General features: G+C 40.7%; 1 protein-coding gene across 1 annotated transcript in view; it reads left to right on the forward strand.

Annotated features, from left to right (window-relative positions):
- Positions 1 to 4,421, forward strand: part of SDHAF3 (succinate dehydrogenase complex assembly factor 3) — a 32,377-nt gene extending 27,956 nt beyond the window's left edge. The window contains exon 2 of the mRNA XM_068934917.1: positions 3,700 to 4,421. Within this exon, the coding sequence (XP_068791018.1) occupies positions 3,700 to 3,903 (204 nt within the window). The 3' untranslated portion in view covers positions 3,904 to 4,421. The remainder of the gene's footprint in view (positions 1 to 3,699) is intronic.
- The last annotated feature ends 18,426 nt before the right edge of the window (positions 4,422 to 22,847 follow it).

Genomic DNA, 22,847 nt, shown 5'->3' on the forward strand with positions numbered 1-22,847 from the left:
TTGGGGTCCAGTATTGAATTTTTGTTTGCATTACAAATTGACGCGAAACCACAACTATTGAGGTTTTCTGGCATGCACAAAACATTTGTTCAGCTAGGAAATGGGTGGACAAGCAGAGAACCAGTGGTGACACGTTTGGATGGCAGCCGCTTTGGAGTGTTGTGAAGCAGAACAATTGTCATGAAGGAAAGGGGAAAATCAGATTATAGTCCATTTCCCTGTGTTCAGATGCAGGACTTGGTTAGAAGTCTTTGCTCCTCCTTGCCAGCATATGTGAGAGAGAGCATTTCTGCTTTTCCAATGACCGGCACTCCTGAGATCCATGTTCTTTAACGTTACTGCTTTGTGAAATGTAATGCTTTGATGTTAGGTTAAAAAAATAAATATTGTGGGTTCATTAACAGTAATTCACTTTATATTTTGGGAGCAGATGATCTTATAGCCAACTAAAGGTTTGTGAAATTATAACCTATCTTTAAAGGAACTTCATATTCTAGTTATTTGTGAGTATGATAGCCCTCGCCTGCTGCAGTAGCCATAGGCTAGTTCCCGGGCTGGTTTTCATGAGCTGTGGGGAGGATGTTTCTCCGACTGTGCAATCTGAGCTGCTTGGACGTTGCATGGAGCGTTTTTCAGATCCTTCTCAGAGCAGGTATTGCATATTTGGTTAGTTCCCTGAATAAACGTTGGGAGTTTCACGTTGCTGGCTTTCAGTGTTGCTACTGAATTAAATGCTGCAGTTGCAGTTTGGTATGGTGATAATTTTTTTTGAAGTTAACAAGTCAAAAATCACTGCTGTTCGGATTGTTCTGTGTAGAAATTGGAGATAAAATGAGTCGGAATAGTTCATACGTAATATGTCAGTATATTACTCCCCTGCTGAAGGCTTCAGAAATCACATTTGTCTGGCTAACTTTACAAAAAATTCTGTAAGTCATGAAGTTGAAGGCTTTTTGAATCACTTTCTTTTTTCCTTGTTGTTACTGTTTAGTCTTTCAGTCGTCAGGAAAAAGCTATAGTCAGTTCATTGTCAACCATGAACCTACTCTACCATAGGGTAATACCATTGAGGCCTAGAATTACTCTAGGCATTGACCGTCATGCCCCTCTTCCTGAATACAGACTTAATGTGAAAAAGGGGAAGGTGATACGGGCAAGAATCACAGCATTGTGAAGCGCTTATTGTTGTATTACTAGGTGACTTGAACACAAAGTTCTAGCGCTACAGATATTTTTAATGGGAATGGGAAACCAATTTAGTTCAGTCAGTGTTAGTAAAAATTCACTTGTTTTCCTCCTCCAGCTTTATCTATTTTCTTTAAGTGGGATAGATTAAGCTTCACAGAAGGAGTGGTAAGATCCTCCTGACCTCAGTGAGATTCGATGTGATTCATAAAACAGTATAGTGTACATATGTGAATGTTTGTGGTGAAATTTATCATATGCTGATGAATAATATTCTTGCTGCACACCCACTACTCTAGAATATATTGGACATACAGCTGAATTAATGACTTTAATTTTACTGCTGACTGAATTAGCATAGTTGGCTCTGTTCATTTGAGAATTTGAAATGGAAATAGTACTCATGTCACACTGCTAAAATCCTATGCTTTTCAATCCTCCCTATATTTATCTTTTATTTAAAAAAAAAAAAAAATTACCATGTAACACAGTTATTCAGCACCTTATTTATACGGAGTATAGTTTTTTTGTTTAGTTCAATTTCTTCTGTTGTGTTCAGAGTTGCATTTGAAACTTTAAAGATAACCTTTAAAGGACACCTTGCCAAAATAGAAGTGAAGCCTTAATTTGAAGCCTTAATGCATTTTTGGAATGAATTTGTTAATTGTGGAGTTCGATTTTTGACTTACTCTTAAGGGAAAATAAAATTTTAGGCTCTCTTCCAACTTGCTGTTTAAGTGTATGCTTAACTTTTAAACACTTGAGTAGGTTCACAGACTTAAGTAAACATACTATATGATTTTTGACCAGTTCGCTCACTACTTTAGCAAAACTGAGAGCAATATATTGTGAGAGCTGAGACTTTGGCAGCAGGAAAGTGTTGAGCAGAAGGAACCGGTGAGTGCACAGAGGTCGTGGTGATGTGCTTTGAACTCAGCAGTGTCAGTGTTAGCACTGTTAGCTGAATTAAATTTCCAGAACCGCTGTCCTTGCAAAACCTTGCGTGTTGCAATTTAGACAAGTCGTAATTGTCAAAGATTGCTCCAAAGTGGTGTGAGAGCAACTTTCAAATTGTGCCCGCGTTCCAGGTATAGCCTGTTAGCCACTTCCATTTCTGGCTTTAAGAAACTTCTGCTTTTATAGTGGCGCTCAGTCCAATACTGATTTAATATATACTGAGCGTTCTGTCTATCCACTGACCTAAATGCTGCTGTTTAAATGCTGTTATTTAAATCTTGTTATAATAGGATTAAAAAGAGGTCTGAACAAACTTACCTGTGTAAACATACGTTCAGAACAGTACAGAAAGGTGATTTTCTCTTTTTTTTTTTGGGGGGGGGGGGGAAGGAGAGGAATGAGCCTTGCAGTATGAAGCCCCCTGTCTTTGAAGCCGCCCTCTCATTCTCCCTTAACTTTTAAATCTGCTAACCAATTTCTTCCAAAGCTGACAGACTGGTAGAAGTCTCACAGTTAATGAATTCCTGCGGTCTTCGGAAGAATCAGTGGCCAGGTGCAGAAGACCTTATTAGTTCCCAGAAAATGAGAGAGTGGCTGGGGAGGAAGGCTTTAGGCCATAAAGAGGGTAGATAAAGATGTTACAGTGAGATTTCTAGAAAGTCAGGGCTGGGGTGACACAGGGATTTTCAGAGTCACTGTGACGGACGTTAGTAAGGATTCATTCACTCATGGGATAGCTTCTGGAGAGGGTTTATGCGTATCCGTTACAACTCTAAAAAGGTACATCTTAAAAACCTCAAGGGAAGGGAAGCCAGGAAAGTTATGTTCACTAGTCTGTTTGTCTTAAATGAACGCTGAGGATTATTGAAGTCAGCAGGACTGAAGCATATGCTTCACAGCTTTCCTACTCAGAGCTAGAGAGTAAGGGCTTATCAAATCACATAGTTGAGAGAGTTTAGTTTTAGTTGTGAAAGATATAATTGCACCAGAAGGCATTCAGAGGATCTGTGGCGGGTATAGTTTGCTGGGCACAGTGTGTTGTTTAATAGGTTGAATACTGACAATCAGGCTGCAATGCTAGGTACTGTGTTGTAAATAGCTGTTTTCTGGTGTGTTTAGCATAGTCCTTTTAGCTTCCTTTTTCTAATACGTGTCTTCAAGAATAATACTCTTCCGATTGTATTAGGTTACAAAGTGAATTCTGTTGATGTTCTACTAGATAAAAACGGAAATATTTTACTAGCTATACCGACATCAAATACATTTGATCTAGAACTAAGTTTTTTTTTTTTTTTCAGTAGTGGTACATGATAGGACAAAATTTGCAAGTACATCTTTACGTGTGTGATGTATATTTTAAACTAGCTACTTAAAATTAACAGGAGATATTGGAGATGTCTGAATAACTTTCCTTTTTACAGAAGCTGTGTATTTTGTCATTTTGTGTTGATTAATAGACTATGGTAGAGGGCTGTGAAAGAGTTGGAATAATATTTAAAATTTGACCTAAATCTTGCTTTTGTCATTTTTGTGACCATTATTTTCCTTCCTCATTAGAACTATGCAGCACTGATATGGCAACAAATTAATGAAGACAGACAAAACTCAAGAGAAAAGACTGTGCTTGGAATTCAGCTCACAGAAGAGAAACTTAATGACTTCCGTGATGAACAAATTGGACAGCTGAAGGAACTGATGAATGAGGCTACTAAACCCAATAAGCAGTTCACCATGTCTAAGGACTCGGAATACAAGAACTAAAAGGTTTTCAAATTTCTTTTAAATCAAAGAGAAGTATATTGAAACTTCCTTTTTCAATTGGACTAGAATGCATTTTCTGTGGAATAATGGGAGATGCTGATGCCGTAACTTTTTGTCTGAAACTGTCTCTGCAAGGATAAATGTTAAAATGTAATAATGATAACACTTATGTTAATTGCAATATATATTTCCTCTTGAACGTGGAGACTTGAAGAATTTGGTAAAAGTAAGTTGACGTTTTAAAAATAGAAAGGTTTTATTTTTAATCTTGGCACCTGTGGGTGCTCATCTGGCTATCATCCTCTGTCTTAATGGAAAAGATGCAACCAGCATTTGTTTTCTGATGTAGATTCAGTAGACAGAACAAAAGTATGGTACGTTCACTGCAGTGGAAAGAAATAAGCAGTATTAGAATATGCTATTGTTGAAACTGAAAGCTGGTTTTCTTCTTGAGCTTTATTGTGAAACGGGCTTTAAAATAAAAGCTGTAGTTCATTATTAAATTCATTGTGAAGGAATCACTGGTTTATGAAGTAAACTCAGCATTTTTTTCAAAGCTAGACTCAGATTCCTCGAAATCATGTCATTATTGCAGATAATTCATATCTAATCTTTTTTAAAAATCCATACATTAGCTCATTGTGTTATAGAATACAAATGATCTTTAAAAGCTTCATATCCCTGATTATTCATTGTTTTATACAGACCAGAATTTATTATCTCTTTAATCACAGAAATTACCCCTGTTCATAATACTGTATAACAAATATCAGTAATTTGTAGGTAATGTACTAGGTAAGCTTTCATCAGGACAATGTGTGCCTATTGTAATACTCAGATTGCTGTGTCTAAAAAAATTCCTACTTTTTTATCTGCTAAGAAAAAACACCCCCCTTTCTCTTTAAAAGACAGCTTTCATTTCATATTTTAAACCCAGTTTTATATTATTAGTTTTGTTCTATTTCTGGACCTCTCACTGTCTGTTACCTATAGAGTGTTCAAGACAACATAATTTCTTTCCTCTTTGGGGATAACAGCTTTGACAAGCAAGTACATTTCCACGTGTCTCGGGCTGTAACAACATGCTGTTTTCCAAAGCTATGTTCTTGGATCCTAATTGAGGGCAATTTGGGGAGCAGTCTGCTTCTCTCTCTCCCTTACCTTGCCTCCTCTGTTCTGAAGCCTTTCCTATGATTTTAGGTTGCAGGCTGCTCACGTCTATTAAAAGTTCACTTGTCAGTCTCCTGTATAAGGAACGCTTATGTTTGCTCTGCTGCATCTTTCTTCAGCAGCACCTGCCTCTGCTGTTTGCTTTGTAGTAACATCCTTTAGCCTCAAGGATGAACTGCAGAGTGCCTAGCCCATATAGGTATAGAAAAGCAGAGATTATGTCTGCACAGCAGGGTTGATGCTCGTGAGGCTTCAAGGATGTGGTTGGAGAGAACTTCAGCTCCTTTCTGGCCTGCTATATGCCTGCATCTAGCCCCAACATCAGGGTGAGAAGCAGATGCGATGTGCGTGCAGGAACCTTGAAAAGCCTCTCTCCTACTGCCATTCACATTTAACTAGAGATTTTCTTGTTATAGTTCAAAGAATGTAAAAAGCTAATCAGGTTCCACTTCAAAGTTTAGGGCGTAAGGATCTATTGTATTGCACTTCTATGAGCTTTAGAGGAACTGATAATGTTCCTCACTAGATCTACTCACAGTTTTAATATAAAAAAACAATGTTAGGGTGTTAAACAATTTGTTTCCAACCCTTCACTGCTAAAACATATGCATCTACTTTCAAGTCAGTTTTCAATTGGTTTCAGATTTCTTTCAAGTATTAGAATATAAAAGGCAGTTATTTCTATCAAAACTGTAAAACTAGCTAGAGCACTTACTTATATCTCACGTATATACCTAGGTAATGCACACTTCTACAGGTTAACTTACAATGAAAATTTGCTATTTGATATGATAAATTAAGCTTCTAATGAGACCTAAAGTGAGTTGGAGATGAAGGTTAACATCTATACATTCACAACCCCCTTTTAAATAAATCCAACATCTTCTTTTCTTTATTCCCATGGTAGCCAGTATTTTGTAGAGTATTAGTATTCCAGTTGTTTAAAAACAAATCTTACAGATGCCACAATTCCACAGTAGGGAACGAAATGTCTTTAAAGGTTGCTGGTTTTAAAACAGCTAGTAACAATACCAAGTCATGCTCTGATCTTAACAGCACTTTAGCAGTTACTTCTCATATGTGGATGGTCCCACTGGCTCTTTGCAAAGCCAGCTAACTGAAAATGGACATCACTAAATATTAGTGAAATTCTTCAATTTGTAAGTGCAGTTAATGAAAGAAAGTCAATGGGCATCTAATATCGTCCACAGAAAGGTAGAGGAGTGACAAAATATTTGCAAAATCTTATCTGTGCTAACACTTTCTGTGATTGCCTGCCACCTGGTAGGATTTTAGAGGGAACTGGAAATTAACAGAAGCTTTAGGTAGCTGAAAAAATATATGACCAGAAGTCTTATCAACAAGCAAACAATTTTCAGAAATCTGTCTAATTGAAAATTACCACAATTTTGACATGCAAAATACAGGTATGCACCTTTAAAAAGAACAATTGAACGTGTCAGCAGTCCAGTGTTTTATTACTTCAGTGATGTGAGTTTATGCTTTTGTAACTGATTGACCAGCTAGAGTTATCACAATGTGATCTTCCTCACTTACAAATAAAGGAAGAACTTTACATATTGGAGGTACAATTTATGAAGGAATTATTTTTCTCCACTATTTGGAGTTACTTTAATCTTTAAAAATTATTAGTGGGCTTTTTTTTTCTTGTTTTTTCATTTTGGATATGTATTTATGAGAGACTGGTTAATTCTGATGATTCAGGCCAAATTTTCATAGGCTTCTAGGGAGTGATACTGATGAATTAGTGGAGGAACAATATCATACCTTGCCTTATCTACTGGAAGTGATTTTAATTTTTACTTTCTATAGCCAAAGTAATAGCAAAGGACCTCACAGGCACTATATTACCTGCAAGACACATCTTAAGGACTACTGTTTTCATCCCTGTGGGCAACCTCGTTCCTCATTTTTAGTTTATATTTCCAACACGTGCCTTAATGGAGTATATTCCCATCGATAGCCTCAATTTCAGGCTTACAGAAATATATGAAATGGGCTTCACAGTTTCTCATGAAACTGGCTTTGCTGCTTGTTCTCTTCCCCCCCCCCCCCCACTCAAGTTGCCTGTGTATTGTGTTTGCTTTTTTTAATGCTGCTCTGCCGCTTGCTGTTGTCATGGATTTCACTATTTCTTCCCAGAAGCCTTTATAGGGTTTCTTAATGCTTTGAATTTTGCATTGCAATATCTAATATTTCTTGAACTTCTTCCATATCTGTCAGTGCTTTCCAAGCTTCTTAAGTGAGCAGTTCTTCTCTATTGGCAAAGGTTGAAAGTTTGTTTTTTGGGGGGTTTGTCCAGGGTTGCACCTGAATTATATCCAGTTGCATGGACACTGGCTTGAGCCAGCTTTGACCATTTTACACCCCAACAGAAACGAAGATGGATATGCGGGGAAGCAAGTAGATCTGTTAGGACACCAGCTTGGCTAAGCAGGGAACTAGCAACTGAGGTCCAATGGCAAAAGGCAGTGCACAGGAGGGTAAAAAGTGACAGTCTACAAAGGAGGAGTTTAGAAACATTGCTCAGGCATACTGGGATGGTGTCAGGAAAGCCAAAGTTCAGCTGGCATTGAGATTTGCTGGGGATGTCAAAAGCAGCAAGAGCAGCTTTTACTGCAACAGTAGCAGTAAAAGGCTGAACAAAGAAAATATGGGCCTATTACTGGGTAACCTGTTTCAGTGCTCAAGCACCCTCACAGTACAAAATGTTTTTTCTTATATTTTCCTATGTTTCAGTTTGTGCCCATTTCAGTTATCTGCCCTAGCAATCTCTGTTTTTCTCGCTGGTTCTCCCCATGTTGCTGCAACCCCTCAGTGCACTTAAAGGAAATAACACGACAGAATTGTCTTCCTCCTAAATACTTTCTGTTTATTTTCAGAAACCACACTAAAAAAGACCTAGTAATAATTTCTCTTTTAATAACTCCTAAACATTTGAGGTGTTTTGAACATCTTGCGTTCCTTTTGACAAGCCTTTCCCCCTCTCCCCACCTTCCTGTATCAGATGCAAGTTTTCTTCCTGGCAGTATTAAAACATTAATTTTTCTGTTCTTTGTGAATCCGTAAATCAGTTTAGGTAAGTTTTCTGAAATACTGTTCTTGTGGGCTCTACCAGGAGTTCAGGCAAGTGTGTCAGGCTGGGAGAAGGATCGACCACATTTCTTTTGATTATTTTACTTGCTTCTCTTTATGAAGCTGTACCAACATCTACTTCCCTACTCCATTGTTTCAGGCTTCTCAGCAGTTGAGATTAGGGGCCCCTTGTCTGTCAGCACTTTCAATTCCTAGGTTAAAGAGGACTGCTAAAAGAGTCTGAAGTCTCTCTTTCCAGGGACTCTAGAAAGACAGTAGGAAGGTACAGACAAATTCAGCTTATCACACTTTCTACTCACAGATGAATCTCCTTCTAGTAAATCCCCTCTGCTATTTGAGTGCAGGTTAGAAACATCATGCTGTCATCAGTGCAGTCACCTTTGATTATGACCCAATAAGTTAAAGTAACTTTTTCAAACTGAAAAATAATCCTGTTATTCAAAGACCCAGTAAGGACTGATTTGAGAATTTCTGCTTTGACATTTAATCAATTTAAGCGCATGCTACCACGTGATGGGAAAATGAACCTGACCAAATATCTTAAAATGACAGTTTCCTCGTCTTTTAGGGCTAGGAAGAGGAAAACCTCATTGGCTAAAGATGGTATTGTAAAGTACTCCCAGAATGTTGCTGGATCTGTCCTTAAGGTATAGTAGAAAGGCAAACTCATTTAGGACTTCCTCATATAAAATGAGGAAACTGAACTCTGTCTTTTTTGTTTCTTCTTTTGAATTAAAATATGCCATGCCTGTCCAGTTCAGTTATTCCAAATAACTTGTGTGGCTCTTTCTAAATTGAATGACCAGCTTTGAAAATAAATTAAGTGCATTTTTGTGTCCATTGAGGTGCAATAAGATTTATTTGGATACATTTGTATTTCAGTCTAATTCTGTTGCCCTTCTTGTTGCATTGTTAATTGCTAATTTCATGCAGTGGGACTTTGCTCTGATTGTGAGAGACAGGAAATCAACACTTTTCATTTAAATGACTAAATGCCTTAACTATTTGTGACTAACACACATTACTACAATAGCACAGGGAGGAACATAGTGTATATAACTACAGATCCTCAACACCTGACATGTCATTTGCCTGGAGCTACTGCTATAGGAGACTAGAAGACAGGGAATATTGCTCTTTTCTTTTTCTTTTTCTTTTTTTTTTTTTTTAAGAAAAGAAGATTTAAGAACTGTCCTTTACAAGCAATAGAAAGGTCTTCCTACCTTGTTGGTACTTTAATGTACTTTCCTCCAGAGGGACCTCTGCCAATTGCTAGTCTATCACGCAGAGTGCCAAAACCACTGCAGACATCTTAGTGCCAGAGACTGACCGAGACTGTGAGGAGATTTCATCAGAAAGCCTAAATCTTTCCTCCACCAATTTCCAAAAGAACAAACAGCAGCCAAATTTCCTGGCATGGACCCAGTATCAAGCAACCGGGTGCAGGTGCCATGTAAAACATCATCTTTCAGTTGCATAGTGGAGGGGGGAAATGAACTTTAGTGTCGGACAGTGGAGACCGTTCTGTAAATGAGAGCTGCGCCCTTTACCCTTTCCCAACCTTATGGTTTTCAGCCTTCCTCATGCTAAAAATGGAACATCTATGCTGGAGAATTCAATTTGCCAGTCACAGATTTTTTGAATTTTTTCAAAGTGTTTTTTTGTTTTAGCAGTTTTAGGATATCATGAACTGTACTTCCCAACTTGAAGTAACAGAATTGAATAGCTATAGGACATAGTGGTCAGTGGTGCCTCTCAGCTTTTCCAAGCTCAGTAGTTCAGTGTTGCCTATTTACAGTGCACTCTCTGCATATCTGCAGGAGATACAAAACAGTAATATGAGGCAAAGAAATTACTTTTGATTTTGTCACAAATATAGCGAAATGGCTCCATCCTCTCAGGTGAGTTTGTAATAGTGTTGCCTTCCTGAGCCCACAGTAGATGTAGGACACTCATTCTGATGAACAGTGTCACTGTATGATTTTGTGTTTTCTCTGCTCTACCACTTTGAACAACCCCTTTCTCTGCTGTTGTTGATTTGTATGCTGATGTGGAAGTCCTAAAGAGATAAACATCTGACCTGTCCTTCCCAAGCTCCTGTCTCATGTCCCAGAGGTCAGGAAAACTTGTCTGGTCTTGCTTGGTCCCTCACTACTCACCCCAATAGCCTGCATTTGAAACTCTGCAATGAGCAAGTAAGATAGGGAACGTTTTGACCTCTCTCTGCTCATCCAGGCCTGAGGAGAGACCATAGATTCGAAACTGGAAAACTGAGGAAGGAAAACACTTTTCACTGTTGCTATGGAGACTGGAGTTTATATAGTAATGACTTGTTCAGTTTGTCAGCACTGCCATCTCCTTAGTTTTATGCTCCCCCAAAAAGATCACTAAAAATCACTAACAAAGCCTGTGGCACGGGAGATCATAATTTGAGTGACCTCTCAACAACATCCCAAAGGGGAACAAAAGTGACAGGAATAGGAAAATAGGAATAGGCCATAGACCATTTCCTGTTATTTTCCTCTGAAATCAAAGATGTTTCAGGGCATGGTGTTAAAATACCCTTTTCTGTTCATGAGTGATGAAGTCGTATGTTAAAGCAGCAAATGCAAAGACTGTATGGCCTCATCCCTCACCATTCAGATCCATCAGCAACCTCTTTTAGTTGTCAGTATGATTCTGTTACAAGACATACCTGAATCACTGTCCTTTTCTGACCATAAATGTTGTTAATTAAGTCCAGAAACAGCAGTCCACCAAACAAGAGATGCTTCAGGATAAGTACATAGTATGGGATTAGCTTAATTTTCTTTTTCTCTCTGTTCACATTGGCTCTGCAAAGCAACAGCTGGCTCGCAAAGCAAGTGGTGCCCTCCTGGTTATTTGTAAATATGTTTAGTATAGTCTCCATGAATTAAGAGCAGCCAAGGTGAGGGTGTACAACCTTTCTGTGCTGACAGGCAGTGATTTAAAGAATGGCTAATAGCACTCATTTAAAAAAAAAAAAAAAAGACAGAAGGGAGAAGCAGAGGAGTTATCGGAATTTCCTAGTTTGATCTCTAATGCTAAACTGTGATAGGGATTTTATAATATATTTTTTAAAAAAATCTCTGCTCAGAAAAAAGCTATAAAGTGAGACAAAACAAGCAAGGAATATCTACCTGGAATGCCAAAAGAGTATTTAGATTTAGAGGGAATCTTGTAGAAGCTAGTATGTGTAATCGACATCATACCATATGGATACAGTTATTTCAAAACTAATACTCAGCATTCTTATAGGCCAAAACATAACTCGCTCTCTCCCCTCAAGAACTGGATGAGCCAATGCCAAAGGAAGGGAGTGTAAAGCAGCTCCTGAGAAAACATTAAGAGAACTAGAAGAAAGATTTGAGAGATTTCAAATCTCAGAGGTTCTTCAAATGCCAAGCGTGACCTAAGGAATTGACACTATGTTGAAGTTAGTTGTTTTCACTTCTTACTTTGAAGTACGGTGTCTTCATCCTTGGTCCAACCCATTCAGCAGAGAGCGCGTGCTTTCTCTTCTGCTCCAATCCAGGACAGCAGTTTGTGGATGTGCTCGGAGTCAATGGGGCTTCTGAGAGCAAATCCGCAACTTTCAAAGATAAAAGCTGCTTTGCTACCTTTCCGTGAGTTGTGATAGGAGTTAAGCGGTGGCATGAATTTCAAGGTGAGTGATTTCATCTTTACTCAGCTAGCTTTTTGGTTATTCCTGTCACACTGGAGGTTTGGTTTTTGTTTTGATTTTTTGTTTCATTCTGCATCCTTGAAGTCGGCGCTTTTCCATACGAGTACCAGATAATCAGTTTTCCTGTTCTTCAGAATTCACCTTGCTTTGTTCAGCTCTTTATTACTGTAGGAACCACTTGATTATTTTAAAAGTTGCTGTTTCTTTTCAAGTCAGGAATAATTACAAAAAGCAAAGGCATGAATTCTTGAGACAACTATAAAAAGTTCCCATCTGTAACTAAGATGTTAGAAATCTGAAAATTCCTAGGCTATACTCAAAAGAAAGAAAAAAACCAGACAGACTTACTTAGAAAATGAATAATATTATTACTTCCTCCTGGATATAACATATGGAAAAAGATATACACGGATATGTCACATAAACACAACTGTGATTTACAGTCACTCTTTGGTCTAATCATCACTACATAACCCCTTCTATTAAAACAAATGGATCCCTGTATAATGAGTTACAGTGTAGTCATTTGTAAGAGCAAATCTTAGTTTCCTGCCTGAAGGGAACTGGAACAGCTATAAACATGAAATAGCAGTGCTACCAGTGGGAGTCAGTTGGTCTTTTACAATAGCTGATATGATCAATAGCATGCTGCACAGCTTATTTCTGTAGCACAAATGTTTTGAGAACACAAGGCGTTATGCTTAGCAATCATTGAAAGCTAAGCCACCCTCTCTGACTTTCATTTGGCTCCGTCTGCCTTCTCTCTAAAGCAGATTTCACTGGGTCATTGCATTCCCGCAGCACCCACTGCAGCACGCAGCCCTCCTGAAAATTGTCCACCGGGGCCACCCTGCATGGCCACAGCTCCTGGGCATCTCCCCAGGCAGTACCGCTGGTGTCGGGTGGCCATGATTGTCCTCCACATTGCTGGGGAGGTCACTTCTGCTATGGCACTAAAAGCCGTTGAAGGAAATCATACCTGTGGGCACGAGGTGGAGTCCTGTTGCATTTAGGAGAGGGTTGGCCCACAGCCCTCATGGGCCAAGGTTTGGATGGCAAAGGATCTGACTCTCCCTTGGGTCACGCTTCATTGATGCGTCTCTTGTGAATTGTGCCAAGAGGCTGGGGTCAGTCAGGCTTCACCTTTTTCTCGGGGGGAAAAACTCGAAGAAAGTGAAAATTACATCCCGTTCCAACATTTTTTGTTCAGATTATGTTTTTCTCTGTCCCAAGGTGTCATTTCTTTACCAAAATTATTTCCTTTTCAGCTGAGAAAACTTGGAAAAATGATTTTTTTTCCAAAAAGGATTTTTTCCAACTTTTCTGATTTTCTTATCTACAGTGGGAAGATGAGAGGACTGGCAGCATGGAGGGAAGGCTGCAGGCAGCTCATCTTCAGTGGGAAGCTCATTCCCTATCCTATGATCCCTTAGAAAGACTGAAGGACAGTAAAGCAAAGCCTGAGAAGAGGCAAGGATTTTTTTTTTCCCCCCTCACTGGAGCGTTCCTGTTTGGTCTCATTTGTATGTGGAAAATCTGTCTGAGAGCCCTTCCCTGGAGTGACTGTGGTAGTTTTTGTTCTAAGCTAGCAGTTGACAAGAGCAACCTCTTCCGTAGTCTATACTTGGCGCACTTAGAGTCACTTTGTGCCTCTGATCTTTTCCAAATACAGGGCTTTGAAGTTAGGTAGCTTTGTGGGCTGCAGTAGTTAATGTTCTTTCTACTGCCATGTTTATTTGCATCATATTCACATTGCCCTGCTATTCACTTGTGCAAGTGGGAAAGCTAGAAACAAGCTGTGTGTGGGAATTTTTTAATGTGTGTATATTTTATCTGATCATGTCTCATAATGAAGAGCAAGTCTAAGTTTTGTGACACTTCCAGCGTTTACAAATCAGAGATCAAAACATTTCCAGTTTTTTTCTTCCAGTCTCCGGACACTGCTTATGGCCTGAAATGCCAACTTTTTTAAGAAAACAGTCTTAAAATGCCACATATTTAAATCAAAATTGAAATTTTTTTTAATGAATGTTCTCAGTAAGCCCCAAAACATGCTGATTACTTTATTATTTTAGAGACAGTTCTCACTCCCTGTGCTTGGAAAGATCTGTTACCTGTCTCAGAGCGCGGGCCTGCCTTAGAAAAAGCACATCTGCTCAGCAGAGGTAGAGTGAGCAGACACAGGGAAAAGACAAAAGCCAGAAATCACCACTGGAAAGCATGATAAGCATGTGGGAATAAACAGACATAAGGGGATGTTGAGGGTGCTGGGAGATAGGGCAAAGCAGAAAGGGGCTGCAGCCGGGAGCAGGAGCGGGCTGGTTAGTGGCGCTATGTCTCCTCCTCCTGCCTCGGGACACCCAGGGCATTGCCAGGTGAGCTCTGCTAATGGGCTCCAGGGCCATCCTGGACTGTCCTGGATGAGCGTGCTCGTTACTGCTCATCACTGCGCTTCTCAGGGTCCTCCTCCGTGTGATGGAGCCTGGCGGAGCTGTTGCAGCCGCCGCTGCTTGCTGAAGACAGCCCAATTCCTGCATTTGCAATTTGTGAGCGTGTCTGAGATTGATGGTGTCTGTTTGCACTTTTTAAGCTGTAACTATGCCTAGAGAGAGCTGAAGTGGTTCCTCCAGAAAAAAATCTTTCCTATGTAAAGAATACAGTTGATAACACACTGAATTTAAATGAAAGGCTTGCAGTCAGGCTGCGGGACCTGACTGTGGTATGTGAATACCCCAGACCCACATGTAAGGTACAGCCTGGCAGGTTAAAGGCAGAGAAATCCGCAGGACTCATCAGCCTCCTTTTAGGAGCAAGGAGCAGTAGGATTCCTGAGCAGGAGCTCTTCACTGGAGAGGGGGTATTCTCCACTGCAAATATGAGTTTTTTTCTACTTTCCCAGTGGTGGAGATTGCATGCCACAAAAATTCAGAGCTGTCACAGAACTTGGGGTGGCATTCTGGTGAATGGCCTATCCAGGCAAACTTTTAATTGTATTTTCTGCCGTTTGCCAACAGACAGGGATAGATAGCTCCTCCTTTTAAGCTTCAGACCACAGGTCTTACAATATGTTTTTGGTGTGTAACATGCTTTGGAAGAATTCAAAAGTGTCTATATGAAACAATTTCTAGTACTGGCATTTTTCTATGAAATATTTATAGAGGTATTGTATTGCAGTGAATTATATTGCTAGCTCATGTGACTCAGGTGATAAAAATGTCCTTTGTAATCTACAGAAAAGGAGCTCATCTAGCATTGTAGAAATAAGATTTGCAGCTGGCATTGCCTATCTGGAAACCGGGAAATCAGAAAGCACCATTCCTCCAATAAATCACAGACACAGTGAAGAAGACGGCAGAGTTCACCTGCGTGCCCGGAGCCAGGCTCATATTGACAGCGGGACCGTGTGCTAATGGGAATGGGTCAGCGCCTTGCCCTGGGAGTGAACCTGAAATTCCAGTCAAAGGCACTATAGCGCACAACTGGCTGTTGGTGCTACGCTAGTGAGTAGCAGCATTACTCACCCGGACGAGGTTTTTGTAGGAAAAAAAACAAAAGCCGCAAACAAATACATTCACAGTCTTAGCTTCATCTACAGGAAGAGAGAAATTGTAAGAATGGCTGTAATGTTTGCCTAGAGGCAGGTACAATATTTCATTTGGTTAAAGGAAATCTTCCCAGTCCCTGGGCACACAGATAAATGTTTGATATGGAAAAATAAAGAACGAGTTTTCATCAAAAGCAGGAGTGAGCTAAGAAATTGTGTGCAATATAGTGGTGATTTTCTCTTTCGGCTGCGGGATAGGACTCCAAGGGATGCAAGATAGACAGTATTAAAATGAAAGTCTTCCTTTTCCACGGAGATTTTATTTTGCTTCTTTCTCTGAAAATCATTTTTCTGCCTTGAAAGTAAGTCTGTAGTCTGAAGTCCCCTGCCACGCTCCCCGTTAAGGGAAAGCACAGCCCACACGCTCTTCCTTTGCTCTGAACGGCGGGCGTCAGACGCTACCGCTGACAGCTGCTGTCGAGCAAGAGAGCCAGGGGGTGCCAGGCGGGAGTCCTCCGCGCGCTGCCCAGCCTGGCCCTGCTCTGCTCTGTGGCCACGGCCCCTTGGTACTTCGTTCTGCCAGGCGGCCCCTCTGAGATGGGGTGAGCTGCCTCCTTTTCTAATAAATTCCCAGCGGACTTTGCAGGAATCTCGCAGTTGGCAAAACTCAGGTCAAAACCATCCCCCTGAGCCAAAGGTGTTTGTGCTCCTCAGCCTGTCACAAACCCTCAAAGGCCAGCCAGAGCCAGACCGAGACCTTTCCACTGGTAGATTTGAAGGCTAGGTTTGGAGACTTTTCCAGACATTTTTATTTGACCTGAAAATAAACCAGACAGATACCTGAAAATAGTCTCTGAGAGCCAAGCTTATCCTGTTGCTGATGCAATCGTCTAGGTTGGAAACAGACCCTCACTAGGAAAGGATGGGTGAGCCCGTCTCTGCTTGTCGCTCTCCATGGGGATTTTAGCAGAGAGAGGGCTGGGTTTTGGGAGTCTGGTAGGAAGCTATGCATGCTGGTGAAGTGGTGCACGGTGCTGGCCAAAGCCAGGTGGACATGGTCATCCACCTGCTGCATTGATGGGGCTGTTGTGTGGCCATAGGCACCTGTGTGACCTGTGGGTGGCACTGAGGTGGCTACAGCTGTGGGGTCCCCCCAGGAACCCTGCTCCTGGACGGGCCGTGGCTTTGGCATCTAGAGGGCCCCTGCCGGATGGGAGACGCAGCGGCTGCAGCAAGGGCAGCCTGTGGGGGTTAGTCCTGTCCCTTCGCACTGTGCCCTGAGTTTTAGTGCAGCAGCTTGCTCGACTGTGAGTAGTGCCTGCATGCCCGAGAGAAAGCATTACTGGTGGATGTAACAGAAACTGAATGGGCACTTCCACAGATCAGAAATAGAAATCCTCCTGAACAGTTTCCAACCTATTATTAATTTGCAGTGCACTAAATGTACATGCCATTGAATGGCTTAGCATTAATATTAACTTTTGCTTCCCACTGGACCTTCGTTAGTAAAATCTCGTTCTGAACTAATTTGATATTAATGAAGAAGCAATTGCCGTAATAATTAGTCAAAATGAACAATGTTTATACTCTTATAAATTTAGAGTGACGAATGACTCACTTGAGGAAAGCACCAATGGCTAAGCAAAGGATTCAGAGTGCCTCCCAAACCCAAATACGGGGAAAGGAAAAGGGGTGCTGGCTAATCATGAGACAGAAGCATCTTCCCTTTGAGCAGACAGACGCTATTTGCTTTAGAAATATCCATCAGCCACCCAGCTCAGAGAGTCTCGCATCAGGACTTACAACCCCTCGTCTGGTCTGTTTTCTCTCCCCAGTGTCAGCAAACATGTCCAATCTTTTCCTCTGAAACCTGCTGATAGCAATTTAATTGCATTTGTCTGCGAGTGACCCTGAGGTGGCTGCTGAACAAGGCAGCCCGCGCTGTCCCGCGCCATCTGGCCACCCTCATTCCCGAGGCATCTTCCTGCCAGGCCCTGCTTTAGGCGCAGTCCGCCTTACGCCTTACCCCATTAGCCCAGCATGCCACATCTCTCTTTTTTTTTTTTTTTTGTGGAAACAGGAATTCCTAGCTCTGGGAAAAAACCAAACCCAACCTGCCTCTACACCCTCCTTGCTGTGCCCTAACACCAGCAGTGCGTTTCTGGCTTCCTGTGCCTTTAGTTCAGTCCACCAGTCCTGTCCCACCCTGGTGGCCTTTGAGGCTTCGGCAGCATCATGTGCACCGCTTCCAGGTCCTGCGTGGGCATCTTGCAAGCTGGAGGGAGCAAAAACAAGTTGGAGTATGAGACAATAGAGCCAGGCTGCAGAAGGACAAGTGGTTGTTTCTTTCTTTTATACTTTCTGCTTTTTTTCAGATTTTTTTTGTGCAGGGCAAAAGTGGGGTAAGGGATTATATAGGGAGGAAATGAAGTGATTTTGGACCATGTGAGTTACAGAAAAAAAGCAGGAGAAACAGGAAACTGGCAGGTGAGGAGGAAGGAGTGATGAAGAAGTCCTAGACAAACCAGATGAGAGCTTGTAAGAATATAAAGGGTAGAAGATTCTTGAGGCAAACAGTCAGTTAGGTAGGAAAATCCTGAGTAAGAATAATAGCCATCAGTAATGCTTGCACGCTAAAGTATAGAGAAGGAAGGTAGACAGATCCACAGCTGGGTTTTTTCTTGTGCTGCTAACCCTCTCTGGGAGCCCCAGCTCCCTCCTCCAGCTCTTCTGTGGCCTGGGCAGCGGCTGTGGGTGAGCTGGGGCTCTCCGCCATATCGCTCTCAGTGCTGGCCTTGGAAAACACTAGCTGCCAGAGACGCTTGGGTTTGTCTTCAGAGTAATATCTGTTAATAATAGAGCCTGATATATCCCTCCCCGATCAGGGAGAGCCAGCTCTGAGATGTGGCGCTGCTCGAGGGTCCACAGCTGCATCATCAATTTGTTCATCTCAAAGCAGCATGTATGCAGAAAATACTTGGTTTTTTAGAAAAATATATTGTCATTTTTCTATTTTCTAGAAATGTGCCTTATTTTTAATTTTAAAAAGTGACTGCGAATCCTAAATAACTTATGAGGTAAGCAGGTGACAAACTTGAAAAAAAGTACCTGTAACCAAGAAGCTGTCATTGCATAACTCTAGTACTAAATGTGCTGAGTTCAACATCAGCTACAAATAATAACCCCAGCTATTGCTGGGATTCATTTCGGCTAGTCTTAGCCATCGCCAGTTAGGTGCCCTGCTAATCTGTCGTCTAGGCTCACTCTGCGGTGCACAAGGCAGCAAGGCACTTGGTGAGGATGATTCATCACATTTTTCTCTTTCTACATTGCTTACAAGAGTGTAGACAATTCGTTTACACTAGACTTCCAATTTTGGACAGATGAAATTAATCTTCTTCAGAAAACTTCCCTTCCTTACACACATTGAGGCTGACATGCTGTTATACCCACCAGAGAGCACTAAGTGCTTTGGGCAGCTGTAGCACCAAGGAGCCAGGCTGATTTCTTTCATGCTGGGCACAGGAAAGTCATTGCCTGTGTTGCATTATGTAAGTAACGGTTTTCCTGTTTTGGGGAAAAAGCCCGGCTTTAGTAAAAATGAACCTACTCGGTGCCCTGACATGTCATCTGCACCATGAACTTCCCAGATTCTGTAACCCTGGAAAAACATCATGGTTTACTCCTTTGCCTTCTCGCTGGAGTTTTCTCAGCTATTAACAACACAAACTCATAAAGGACATTTCTTGTAAAAAGGCTGTTTATAAACAGATGTGGGATAATTTCAGGATCATCCTTACACATCTTTCAGTGTAGCCTTACATGAATTTGTCTGCAAATCCTTTGGACAGCTAATTCATCTTTGAATCTGGTACAAACAGCACATGGTGATTCGTCATTGAAATAATAATCACTATACTGGCTGCACATAGTTTAATCTTCCAGCAAATAAAGAAGTGATTGAAACTTGCTATTATCAAACCAGACCAAGTTTGTTCAGAAGAAAAATAATTCTCTGTTATTTTTGTACAAATTGGTATAATGAGCTGTCTCTGTGCTATTATCTCTGAGCATTAACTGGCTCTACGATGCAGGATAATACTCAGAATAATTGTTACTTATCCACATGTACATACATGGAGTAATAAAATAATTAGACCTTTTAAAAGAGTGGATAGAAAAGATTCCACTTACTGTAATTCTGAGCTTCTGATTATAAGGTTGGAATGAATAATATGTGATATTTTATCAGTGTGTCAAGCCAGTAAATGCTAGATTTATAGATAACAGTACAGGCTGTACATAAGATCTGTATTTTTTACACCTAGGAATTAAAACTGTAAAGTGAGCAGAGATTGAAATGAGTATTTGAGGGATCTGAGCTCTTAAAATTCAGAGATGGATAAAAGGTGCTGAGAACAGCACACTCTTTCTAAGAACAGTAAACTCATTTTACAAACATACTGCATGTTGGTATAGCCAGTTGCAGCACAGTGTTTCTCGGCAGACTGTGTGTACAGAAAATGTGACTTACCTCTTCTCAGTTGATCTGTTTGCACTAAAGCTCTACAGAGATTAAAGTCTCGTCTCTTTTCTCCGTATCAGTGGAGACTGTCTGGTGGTTCTTGGTTAGCTTAACCCCCTGCAGACTTATTGTGAATGTTTGGCCAAGCCATTGCATCTCAGAAAAGCCATCTGAGCACTTAGACACTTGCTGGACACCCCATTCCCCTGAAATAATGCATTTTGGTGGAAGTTAGCTATTTACTGAGCCTTTGCGCACTTAGGCTTTTGTCTCTGCCTCAGTTTGTCATCAGCACAATGGGCCAGCTACAGTTTCCTACTTCACATGAGTGCTGTAAAGACAAAAGTGATAACAGGATGCCAGGTCCTCTGTTAAAAATGGTGATATACGTCTGTAGAGTACTATAAAGAAGAACTGCCACCGAAGATCTCCAGGCCCAGTATCCTGGCACATCCCTGTAGAGATGTGTGTCCCAACTGTCTTTCAGACATGCACAAAGTCCTCTCTGTCTGCTGTGGGTGCATGGGTCTCAGCAGAGGGATGGGGAGCCTGAGTGCAACGCCAAGGCTTCGAGCCTGGGGTGGCCGGGGCAGACTCGTCCACACGTCAAAGGCTCTTCGTGGCTGGGAACCAAACTAGGCGCTGAGCATGGATGAGTTAGGATTTGTCTTTTAACAGAATTGCAAAAGCTGACAGATCCTGAGGATCAGCAAAGTCTCCTTATTGTACCAATCCAAGCAAAGTGGAATTGACCCAAAACGGATACTGCAGAGGTTACAATGTTGTAGTAGGGAGTTAAGTAGCACTTACAGCTTCACCTTCTGTGGCTGTTGCTCATTACTTTCAAGTACTACATTTCTAAGTATCATACACTGAATCCTCTTTCCTTCACTCACACTTCTTCATGAACGAGCTGACCACAGCCAGTTTGATCTTACATTTACTCTTGGTCTGTGGTTGATTCTACTTCATTTGCAGTCTCAAGAGAGTGACCTTCTGGCTTCCACAGAGGTTTTGCAGTGATCCCAAGGTATGGCAGTAGGTGTTATCCATTTCTCAATGGATAGTTATTTTAAGGGGGTTTTGTTTGCTTTTTTTCTTTAGGACACTTCAGGAATAACTGAACTATGTCAAATAATGAAGAGAAACCAATTCATCTCATACTCTCTTGCAAATCCCAGACACTGGGTTAGTCACACAAATAAAGACGAACTAGAGGCAGACTGGTGGAAGATTTTAATTCTGTTTGTTGAGAGCTGTAAACCTAATTGGTTTACATTTTTCTCCAATAAGTTAATTTGAGAGTGTATTCCCATTGTGTACGATATCAGATTCAAGGCTACATGGCTTACAAATCTCAGCGACTCCACTGGAGAAAATACAGATCACTCCTTGCCGCAAAAGGATGAAAAGGATAAAGACTAATGAGCGGTAAATGTTAGCTTCCTGTAAACAGAAGATTATCAAATCTGACAAATGCTATATGTTAGTACTGTAACACAAGAAGCAACATGCTCCCTATTATCCCTGATAAGTTAATGGATCAGTGCTGGAATTCCAAAAATAAATAAATAAATAAATAAATAAATAAATATAAAAACTTCTTTGGAGACAAAGTCTCCAAATTGATTCAAAAGAGTTTTGGATTAAAACTCTATTTTCTAGAAATATTACAATTAACTGAATGTGTTAGGGATGATACATTTTTCCGTTGCCAAATACAGATTCACTGGAAATTAATATCCACACAGAAGCACATTCTTGCTTATTAGGAATAATGCAGTTTAAGTCCAGTTCTTAGTTATTATATCCTGCTTATAGCACAGAAACTTGTTCTTATTATAGACTTACACTATCATCAAATGATTACATGTGCATACGATAGACGGCAGAGCTGAGAAAAGAGCAGACCCAGATTCATATTCTTACTGATCCTGCACATCTTCATCTTTATTGATTTGTCTAAACTCTCTCTCTGGTGTCCTTTTTATTTTTTGGAAAAGATCCCTCTGTCATTCCTGCATGGAACAAGATCATATGTGATTTTTTTTTTGAAAGAGAAGTCTTGTTTTCTGGCTAGCCATAAGATCACCTCAGAGAAGACAGTGGAAACACAGACACTACGAAGAATTTCTTGCATGCCATTGTTGCAATTCAGAGACCAGAAAGGTTCAGAATTCAGTTTCATCAAAAAACACTAGAAAGTCCATAGCTAACCAAAAAAAAAAATTCAAAAGAATTAACGTGACAAAGGCACCCTTATCAGCACAATTCAGTGAATTGGGTGAAAAGAGCAGGAGAGAGGGAATTATTTGTAGGGAAAAGAAGTTTAATTAAGCAATGTTTTAAAGTGTTTCAGCAAATATTAAGAACTGCAGATGTGGAAAAATTTTCCTTCTGACACAGACTAATCATTGTGACAGGCAAAATAATCCCCCTTCTTAATGTGATTAATGAGGGTCAGGGTTTGCCATATGCTTTTGCCAAACATGGCTTGCATTAATCATATAGAAGTCATGAGCAGCTTTGTACTTGCCAACACTCATATACATAAATCCCTTCGCTGACGGCATGACTTAACTACTGCCGCATATGAAGTAGCCAGGTTCAAACATCCAGCCTCACTGATCCAACTGCCTGGGATAGAGCTCCTTCAGCGCATGATGGTTGCGGCGCCAAATCTGTTTTCTTAGGGAAGAAATTATGTTGTCCTGGCTGTTTATTGCATTTGTAAAAACACATCAGGAGGGCTGTTTTATCTGCAAAATTTGGAGGTATTTGTAATTATGTTTGGGCCCTGATGGGATGCATCCACAAGTGCTGAAGGAACTGGCGGACATCATTGCTAGGCCTCTCTCCATCATCTTTGAAAGAACATGGAG

The sequence above is a fragment of the Struthio camelus genome, chromosome 2 (genome assembly GCF_040807025.1).
Source record: "Struthio camelus isolate bStrCam1 chromosome 2, bStrCam1.hap1, whole genome shotgun sequence".
Taxonomy (NCBI): domain Eukaryota; kingdom Metazoa; phylum Chordata; class Aves; order Struthioniformes; family Struthionidae; genus Struthio; species Struthio camelus.